Raw genomic sequence first — 10,805 nt, 5'->3', positions numbered from 1 at the left:
GCACAGCGTGATCTATAATTTCATGTATGAATCTTGTTACCTAAGAGAAAATAAACGTTCATTTATAACAAACCGCCAATCAATTGCTCCCCTCGATCCAATTAAATCAGAAATACTGCGTCAACCTCAAACAGTTCCCCCATCGTCAATTTTCAATATGGACTCTAATAAAGACAAATTTTCACACTTCCATTCCTCTATCCATACAAAAATCATCAATATCAATTGCCAAACAATCGAAGTACACAAAAAGTACAAAATCTACTAATTCGAAAAAGTGTCCTAAGCATGTAATCAATCGCAAACACAGGAACTACCATATTCCCATGAAAATTCTCAGAAATGAATCAACTCCAGTAATCAACGCAATGATCAAATCAAAAGTGGTGTACATATCATCTTCACCCTAACGAAACGGGATGTCCATGCATCGGTCAGGAGAAATGAAAGTCAACGTCATTTACATCGGCAAAGGAGCCATTTATTATACAGTCGCGTGATTTCCACTCCTCACGAGTCCCCGGCGTGCCCCCACCCGCCCCTGCCGTCGTCCAACCGGAAGAAGTATACTTTGAAAGTTTAAAACAAGTGTTCCCTCTTCGTAGTCTCACATCTAAGATACTATGATATCTACAATGATATTAATTCTCCTTACACGGCTATACACAGACTCGGCCGGGTCGTAGACCAACCTCCGCCCCCTTTGAACCCGATGACGTCAGGAGACCGCCATTTTCCTCAATTCCAGCCCGTTTTATTTTCATTCGACCCGTCGCCTCTCCTTCTTCTTCGTCTTCCTCCTCTCTTTAATTATATTCGATATACGCGCAGGACGTTTCGCAACGCGCTGGGGGCAACCTCGAGTCTCAGCGCGCAAAAATAAAGAGGCCTGAGGAGGAATGTTTGCGTCGATGTGCAAATATGTGTTTACGTAGCAAGCGCGACCTTGTTTTCGTTCCTCCGCGACGCTTTTCATGAGATTCTTCCTTTATTCCAGTGTTTGAGCGGAGTTTCTATAATTATACGTTTTCAGGGGGTTACTGTGGATAATGCGAGACGCGGGAGCTCGCTTCTCTCGGCGATAGTTTAATTAGGTTCGAAATTAACACGTTGAATGCCTCGAGGGTTACCAGTGACCTCAAACCGCATCGAATTACCGTGATTCACTCAATTAAATGAGGATTATTTGAAAACATTTCTATATTACAGACAATGCTACCTGTTTCGGTAGCATTCAGCTGATGAACGTGCAATAATAATAATTCAATCGAATGATTTAATGTTACACATTTTCCATTGTGTAGTCTATGAAATTATACGGCGTTCAACGTGTTAATGGGATTTGAAATGAATGTTTTCAGATACGGTGCGTTGATCGTTATAATTAAACGCGTAGAGTCTGTGTTCTGTTTATGAATGGAGTTTGACATGCTGTTGAATATCGCTCGTTTTGTAACGGTTTTGTTGCAATTTAGAAACCGCGGCTCGAAAGAGCGTACAACTTGGAAACGAGGTTAACGTGTTCGACTTAGAAGTTCGCGTGGATCCTCTTTCCGCTTTTTGCGCGCTGCGGCTGCCATTGAAATTATTCCCAGACGTTGAAAAACACCCCGCGTGTATGCGGATGTATATGTATATATATACACGAAGTTCGTTCTATTACTTTACAAGATCTGACTCCGTTCTTCAGACGTCCTCCCGCCATCTTCCTTTTCCTTGTTCGCTCGATTTTTCCTAGTTTTCCGTGAGTTGAGCGGACGCCAACCGGAAGCACGCGATCGGCGAGAGGAAATTCGAGTTACAGTGGTCTACGCGACATTCGTGATTCTCGTCGAATTCCGCTGCATTCGTATGATCGGAAGATATTTAAATATACAAAAATATTAGACTGGCCGAAAGGTGTCGCGATTTTTCGTTTTATACTATTGACGAGTCAACTGCAAGACAGAAACCCGCTAAATAAAATCATTGTTCATTGAAGTTGAATTTAACGCAGTGAAATGTTTCTTCGAACTTCATTTAAAAATGCGCTCAGACATTTCGGCCAGCCTAATAAACTAAAATCGACGTCACAGTACAATTTCTCCAAATTGTTGCATTATTTTAAACGCATTGAAACTTTTCAGAAAAAACGAAATGGTTTCCAATCGAAGCGGAAATTCGACAATTTTTCTTCGTTGAGAACGTAAATTGCTCAAGCATCACGGTATGATGAATAGTTTCTCGAATTTCCTTTCGAAGAGATCTCGTTTCGTCCGCCATCGTCGTCCATCCAGTCTTTCGTCGCGCTTAGGCCGTGCTTTCTCGTTTCTAAATTACGCTACACACTCTCATTCTCACTCATTCACACTTTCTGTGCTCGTCGCAGTCCTCTCGTCCCTGGACGCTGGAACAACCGAACGGTCAATTTGACCGATCCGTATTTTCTCACGCAAACTGTAGGAATTCCTCGAACTTTCAATTCACGTATCGTATCATCGTATCAGTTTATTAGGTGTAGCAAAAGTTCTCTGGAATTTGTCGATGAAATCGAATAATTGAATAACGATTTAAGACAATCGCGATAGAAATCAAAGAAATCGTAACTTCAATGAAATGAGTCTAGCCAACTGAAGCTGGTCGCGAAGATTCTGTTGTCACACCTAATATCTGATGATCTCACTGAAAGTTGTCCGTCTTCTCAACGATCACGCAAGAAAATCCTCGGAACGAGTCACTTTGACGGTTCCAGCGGTCCCAGCGTGGAATCCCGAATATTCTCTATCCTTTCCCTCCGTGTCCCGCGTCAGCCACGGAATCGTGAAAACTGTGTCGTCCCGAAGAAACACGTTGCGAGTCGAAAACGGGAATAAAAGTGTGGTACGCGCGGAATTCAAGTTAAAGTCTCGTCTCGTTGAAAAACAGAGGACTGAAATAGAAGGTTTCTACTTCGATAATACTTTGTACTCGACGGTCGTTCCATTTTTTTCCTCGTTTTCCTCCGTGTGACCTCTAATAGTCTAATAGTCGTCGACGGATTACCCCTCCGTCGTGATCCTGTGCGTTCTGTGTATTTACCCGAGTTATTCGTTTTGGTTCCGGCGATCAACTCCTGTCAATGAAATCTGTAGAAAAATAAATTGTATCGGCGACACTCGGTTCGGTTCTCGTTGCCCCTCGCATCGCACGCGATTGGATCAGCGGCTGTCGGATGGCTCGATACGAGCTGGCGCCATGACACTGTCGCTGGACGATTTTTTGGGAAGAAAATGAGGTGAAATCAAGGAAAATTTCGCCGGTTTCCTCCGTTGATCCTTCGATCGGTTGAGAACTCGTCTCGCTGAATTTATGATTCCTTCTAAATTTCGTAACGTACCCGACGCACGTTTCGTTATATTCTAATCGTTCTATCGATCGCATGGAAAATCTCTGTAAATTTTCTACGTATGTACAGTTCATTCGGTGATTTAATTTATTTTAGAATTATCTTAGTGCCTTTCAGTTCATTCGCGAGAATGGCGTAGCACTCGAACGGTTAATTTCCTTTTCCAACTGTAATCATACCCTTAATCAAAAGAATTCAATTTGAATTCGATAGTGAACGTTTGCGACTCTCTATCAACACCGTCACTTCGATCCCAAAAACCGTTGAACAGCGCTCAATGCCGGGCACTCGATGAAATCGTAGGTTGGACAGGTAAATCTCGCTAAACCTCTAAGAAACAGAAGGTAACGAGTAGGTAGTACGTGATTCGCGTAACTGGCGATACAATAGAATTCTGGTCTGCGAGTGTCTCGCTCAAGTTGCTGTTAAACATGCAAGCACTATCCTGTGGATACGAGACTGTTTGAACGAAGGATAGCTGGAACGAATCTTGACGCGGTGCTTGTATCTTTAATAGCATTCTCTAGACGTACACTTGAATATATAGGGTGGTACGTCATTAACATCCCCACCGACGAAACCTGACCCCTCATGAAAAGATAAATCAAAGATAAAAAGAGATTTAGAATAGAACTCTTCAACGGTACGTCGAATAAAATAGAATTAATCTCGATAAAATTCGATCTACGTTTCCTATTTATCTTTCCCTGATGAATCACCATCTCGTCGGTGTACTAATGGACCACCCTGTACACGGTTCTGTCTCCTTTCCATTCCCACGCCCCGAAATCCCCCTCTCTCGCGACTTGTCGCACGGACATTCGAAAAAAGAAACTTGAAAATATCAACACGCGGTTTTTCGATGTCTCCCACCCCCACTCCCCCTCGGATGCTAATAACGGCTCGCCCAGAGTTCGTCGAGTTCACTACGAGGTTCAGAATGCAGCGCGACGATCCCCGTTTACTTTCATGTTCGATAGTACCTATTACACCCATCGGTGGTTCACGTTACAGTGACCGTGACCCGAGATTCGATTATTACGATAATTACACCGCGAACCCCGGCTAATGAATACACGCGCGATCGCACCGATCGTCGAGCCGCGAAGTCGTTGGAAAAGAAAAAATTCAAGTTCTCGGGTGAAACTTCGAGATAAATCGAGTGAGCCAAACAAAACGGCTTCGCCCCGAAGTTCACGTGTTTTTCGAGCATCACGGTACATTCGCGATCGTTCGATTCTCGTCTTCCCGTCTGTGATTCTTGATTGAGATCGTAGGAAAGCGTACAGTCGACGGCGCCAATGATCGAGGAAAGTTACCGAGAGAAATTACGATTCTCCGCGAGCCACGTTAGGAAAAAGCCCTACCACTAAACTGATCGCTCCGATCAACCCTCTTAATCACCGCTTCCGGTAACGTCGGGGTCGAGTGTTTCGAGAGAGAGAGAGAAAAAAAAGAAAGAAAGAGATCATCGATTTCGAATCGCCGCGTCGCGAGTGATCGGTTGACGATCGATCGGCTGCCAATGCGTCGACGCGCGGTATTAAGAGGGTTAATGTCGAGCGTGCTCGTCGGATCTAGAAAAATAGAGTGACGATCAGCGGCCTACCACAACGATTACGACCTAGACACTTTCTTAAGCTTATCGATTCTAGGGAACGATCTGCGATCGATTGCAGTTGACTCGATCAGTTCTGATCTCGCGATTACTCCTATGACAGTGCTCGAGAAGAGGTCGTTGCACACTCGGGATAGTTCGCGGACTACAGAGAGACCATAATCGATGAACCCAAGTACATGATACTCCGTTTCTCCTCGGGTTCGAACACCCGATCGCTCGAGGATAATCCCGCGACATCGAAATCGCCGACGGTTCGAACTTTGACCAGCGTTTCCGTAGAAATCGATAACGTTCCGATGATTCCGATTCGAATTTCCCGCCATCGCGCGGGACGCGCCGAAGCCCGCCATCAACGGCCGTTCCCCGTTCTTCTATGTAAAATAGGACACTTTTAAAGACCTAACCCTAGTTAAGACATTGCGCGACGCTCGCGTCGACGGTAAATTAGTAAATTAGTTCAATTAGCTCGAACAACATTCTCCTCGTCGATCCTCATCTCTCCGAGGATTGCGTTGGCTTGGCCAATGAGAGTCTTCGCGTTCCCTCCAATATGGCGGCCGGCTTGCGACGAAGACGATTGGTTTACAAGTGTATTACAAAACAAATAAATACATTAGATGATCATAGACATTTACGCGATAAAATCAACGATATAAGTCTGAATATATTCTAATCACCGTATTAATTATCAACGTAAACCATATGTCGAAAAAAAATGCTTCTAAGCTACGCCGAAGAACGCGAGGAGCCTTCTCGGCCAATCCAACGGACACGTGTCCTCCCGAATCGAGAGCTTCCGTTCGATCGATCCCTAAACCTACTTAACCCTCAATTTGTACCCTGTACTTCGTCTTCCGTGAACATGGTTCGCGAATCCGCTCGATAAATCCATCCCAGTCGACGTGTCTCCGGCTAGCGAACAGGCGGTCCGAGGTTTTTCGTCGACGGCCGACGGCGACGTTCGCGTGTCGCCCCGCCGGTGGGCCGGCGATCGGCGAACGCGCGTATCGAAGATCGACCCGAGCCATCCACGATTGCCCCGATCGCGTCGCCTACAGAACAATTCATCCGAATCGAGAAAGGAACTGTGTTAAACCATCGAATCGAATCTCGCCTAAAACGATCGTGTCTCGTCACAATGAAAAAAAAAAATCGTCCCTCGGAATCGATCAATGCTGGCCGTGTTCTCGATCACCGCGTGCTACGACATCGATCCTATCTACTTTCAAAGATCCCCCATATCCCGCGACGCCCTCCGAGCTCCGTCCGCCGTCGCGCCGAGCGTGTCTCGTTTTAATAGGTCCTTCGTCTTCGGCTCGAGGATTCTAAGCTTCCGGAGCTGGCTTCGGTGTCGCTTCTCGCTTCTTCTTCGGCGTCGAGGCCGGGACGTCGCCGTTTTCTTCCCGGCGAGTCCCTCGGCGGAACGAGGAAGAGATTCTTTTAGATTTTTAGAGCCTTCGAGTAGTAGCCTACTGGTAGATGATCGGGTGCGTGGGTTCGACCGGCAGGTCGCTGTCCAGGTTCAAAGACACGCCGTCCTTGGAGACTAGGTAGTGGGTCAGCAGCTGACCCTTGCCCTTCACGAACACGAGGCCTCGTTGCTCGAAACCGAACCCGAAGGGCTCCAGGATTCTCCTGGTCTCGTCTGTCACCTGTGACCGACATCACGCGTCAGTAACGATTTCGTCAGATTTCTCTTTGAAATCAGTATAATAATCAAACGTCAATGGATTCGGCTTGAATTTTAACCCTTTGCGGACCGAGGTTCTTCGGAAAATACAGAACCTTCGGCAGATGAAGCTAAAACATATATCAAGTGCTTAAATGATAGGAAAAACAAAAACTACGTGCTGATCTCTTGCTGTTCAAGTGATTAAATCATTTGTTTGCGACTTAGTCTTCGAAACATGAACACTCCTGAAATGTCGACATTCGTCCGCAGAGGGTTAAATTATTTTTCCCGCTGTCTGTCTGAAACGTAGAAATATTGCTGCATCTATTCGAATTATTTTATATTCGTTGATCACCGTGTCGATCTATAGCGGTTCCTAAGATCGTGGGATATTTCCGCTGAACGTTTTACGTTCGATTTTACCTGAATGCATCCGACTTTCCCGGTGCTCTCCATCCTGGACGCGACGTTCACCGTGTTACCCCAGATGTCATAATGAGGCTTCCTCGCTCCGATGACCCCGGCGGTCACCGGACCGTGATTGATGCCCATCTTCAGGACAAAGTGATTGAAACTCTGCTCGTTGATGCTGGACAAAGCCTTCTTCAGTTCCAGAGCGAACTCGACTAAAGTGGACAGGTGACCCCATCTGGGGGACTCCTCGGTGTCCTCGGAGTCCATTATGCCGGACGCCGCCATGTACGTGGAGCCTATCGTCTTTATCTTGATGATGCTTTTGAACTTGTTCTGATCGAGGATCTACAGCAATAAAACATTTATTGAGGGCAGCTAGCTTGACAGAGCATCCTCAACAATTTTTCATTTCATTATTTTTCATTCGCAAGAGGTCACGATATCGTTTTACTAGATTACTAGAGCTACCAGTTGAGTCAAATTGACCTATTCCTAAATTCTTTCCTAACTGTTACAAAGACAACAGAAATCTATTTAGTATCACGCACACCGAATCACAAATCAACTGAAATCCCAACAGCTACTCTCTTGGAGTTGATTGCTCGGTAGCTCTAGTTGATTCAAACGTAAAACCTAACCATTCCAAATTCGAAGTCTCCGCTGCTAGACTCGAAACCATAAAAGCAAAGAATATCAAAAGTCTACAGACCGATTGGGCATCTAGAATCTAAGAACGCGTCGATTTTGCGCCAGGTTTTCGAGGATAATAGATTGCTCACCGCGTCGAAGTCAGAGATTACTTCGTTCAGGAACCTGAGACACTCGAGGCCCTGGTTGTTGATGCTCTCTTCGCTGTAGAAGTCCGCGAAGTTCGGCATGCTGGCGAACAGCACGCCCACCTCCGCGTAGCTCTGGCTGTATAGGTCGTCGTGGTGTCTCGCCCTGCTGAGAAAATAAGCGGCCACGTGCGGCGGAAGGATGTTGTATATCAGGGCGCCATTTCTACGCTTCATGTCCGCCGCCCTTTCCCGTTGCGCGACCACCTCCCTGCCGCGAAGATACAGCCTCCTCCGTGTCTTCTCCGCCTGGAACATCGGTCCGAGAATCGATCATTCTACGGTCATTGAAATTATCGTTTCCGCCAGCCCTCGTTAACCTTTCGACGTCCAATGTCCGCTATAAACCTGCTCGGATCTTTTAAATATTGCTTTACCTATGATAAATTTATCGTATATAAATTATCCAAATATAATTTACTGAAATATTATTTATTCAAATATAATTTATCCAGATATAAAGTGGAATTGCATAGGATGTAGTCTTCGAAGATTCAAACAACTTTGTAAGCTATTGATTCAAAATGTCGATAAACGAGGATTCTGAGAACTAAACTTTTCAACGCTTGAATTGACTTTTCGTAATTTCTTTATAGGAACTTCAAGAGTACATCTATTGAGACTTTAATCGGTGCACAATGCAGTACGTATTGCTAAATCAATTTCTTCAGCAATATGAAAGACATTCGTCAGGGAAAAGGGTCACGTCAAGGGTCGACCGATTTGTCAAGGGCGGTTTTGAGTTGGCTGTACCCGGCGAGCGAATTCCGCAGAATTCGTTCGATCTAACGAGATGATTCCGGGCGGATTTAGTCCGCGGAAGTGTGGACGGCGAGTGCACACTCCGCGCTCGATGAATAAAATGTTGACGGACGGGGGTTGAAGCGTTTCGGGGATGAAGAATGGACACTCGAGCCGCGGGACGAGCACGTCCTCGAGTCTGATGAATTTGTTGGACGGCTCCGTGCGGGGTATCGATTATTCATCTCGCATCGGATGGGTTACATGCATTTTTTGCCGATATACATACGATTGTTTTCAATCCACAGTTTATTGGGAACCGCGGTCTATTTTTCTCGCGTTCCGCGTACTCCCACGGTTCGATTGATAGACTATTAAAAGCGTGGAACACTATTCGTAGAATTCGAAATGATTAATTATCAAAAATAAGTAGTAACTCGTTAAGCGGCATATCTTGACAGTTTCCCTTTTGCAGCAAAGAAACGCAGGAACAATTCTTAATTATTTGGCACTACAATGTTCGCATTTCTAGTCATTCAGAAACGTCAGTCACCAGTGATTAACATGTTTAATGTATTAATAAACATCACTGTAGACTTATTTCTCAAAACGGATTTCAGAGAAAGAAAGTGAATCGTGCGCGACAAAATGAATGCGAGGGGATGATGTTTCAGTGTAATGTGATATAAAACTGAGTCCTCGGTATGTTACAATGATGATAAGAATACGATTACTCACGTATCTCGCGACGATGACCAGACAGGTGGCCACGATGAGCAGCATGGTCGACAGGTAGCATTTCGATGGGTTAGAGGTCGGCATAAGGGGCGAAGAGGCGTGGTCCTCCCAGTCTAGCCGCGGGCCGAGCAGCCAGATGTTGATGAAACACTGGATCCCGGCGATACCGTACATCAGGGTCGCCTTGCCGAGGTAACAGATGTAGGTCGGCATCGAGATCGCCACCAAGGTGAGAACGCCGATATGAGAATAATAGGATGGATACGGACACTTCGTCGACGGTGTGACCGACATGTTCAGGTCCGGAATCGGTTCTTGGATTACCACACAGTTACTCTGCGAACGGTAGAACAATTCTCTTCATTCCACGGACGATTCGAACTACTCCTGAGAGTCGTTTCATACTGTTCCAAGCATTTGTTAGAAATAACATTAACCCTTTGCGGACGAAGATTCTTTGAGATATAGGAAACCGTCAGAAGATGAAGCTGAATTATGCATCGATTGCTTAGATAATTGGAAAAAGGAAACTACGCACTGATCTCTTGCTGTTTGAACAGTTAATGAAAGCAGTTGAACTTGATTTTAGAGCTAGCTTGGTGGCTGTTTAGAATACCTCTTGCAAAATGACATAGGAATTCATAATATTAATGAATTGATGTAATTTACTAGTAGATCATGGTTCAAAGACTGTAACGTATCACTGAATAGACTTTAACTCCGGAAATTAGCTTGTAACTTCCAGATCCTAGAAGTGCAGTAGCTAAACCCTAGTAATATGTGGCAGTTAGTGAAAATCCAGTAGGAAAATGATTTCAACTATGGTTCTAGCTTAACGACGAACCTAATATTGACGTCAGATGCTAATTAAGAAACGAGAATACTTTTGTAGCTCGTAAGTAGGTTCTCACCATGTCTAGGAGCAAGAATACCCCCAGGGAGAACGTCATCAGCAAGGCCAGCGCTGTCCTCAGCCACATAGCCTTGACAGCGCCGCCTAAACAGGTGGCACCTGCCAAGACGACCCCAAAGAGTACGACCACCCCCAGACCGCCCCACGTGAAGGGTCCCCAGGGCTGAAACCTCCAAACTGGGGCGGCGCAGATCATCGCCAATGGGCCGCCGATAAGGGACAAAGGTGAGAAAGCCTCCTCGGCGTGGTGAAACGCGGACTCCACTTTCTTGTCCTTGAACCTCAACGTCAACCAATGCGCGTGCCCTTTTATGTCTGCTCCTCCGCCTGCGAATCATTCAGTTTGCTTGAAACGAAGCATTAAGCTCGTTCGCACGTTTGCAGGGCAATCTTGGCATTAGAGAGTTTAGCTTTAAATAGATACTTCAAGATGTCTTACATTCAAGTTGTTTTGTAACAGATCATCTGCTACATATTAAACGAAGTTTAAGTTCCGATAGATACTT

The 10,805-nt window shown here is 45.4% G+C and overlaps 1 protein-coding gene across 1 annotated transcript in view; it reads right to left on the bottom strand.

Annotated features, from left to right (window-relative positions):
• Positions 1-500: 500 nt before the first annotated feature.
• Positions 501-10,805, bottom strand: part of Ac3 (adenylate cyclase 3) — a 36,232-nt gene continuing 25,927 nt past the window's right edge. The window contains exons 5-9 of the mRNA XM_031993931.2: positions 10,298-10,626; positions 9,387-9,722; positions 7,851-8,156; positions 7,081-7,416; positions 501-6,637 (exon numbers count right to left, since the gene is read on the bottom strand). Coding sequence (XP_031849791.1) covers positions 6,455-6,637; positions 7,081-7,416; positions 7,851-8,156; positions 9,387-9,722; positions 10,298-10,626 — 1,490 coding nt within the window. The 3' untranslated portion in view covers positions 501-6,454. The remainder of the gene's footprint in view (positions 6,638-7,080; positions 7,417-7,850; positions 8,157-9,386; positions 9,723-10,297; positions 10,627-10,805) is intronic.

This window comes from Nomia melanderi, chromosome 4 (assembly GCF_051020985.1).
Source record: "Nomia melanderi isolate GNS246 chromosome 4, iyNomMela1, whole genome shotgun sequence".
Lineage (NCBI taxonomy): Eukaryota > Metazoa > Arthropoda > Insecta > Hymenoptera > Halictidae > Nomia > Nomia melanderi.
Note: the sequence above shows the minus strand (reverse complement) of the source record. Positions and strands in the feature narration are given on the sequence as shown.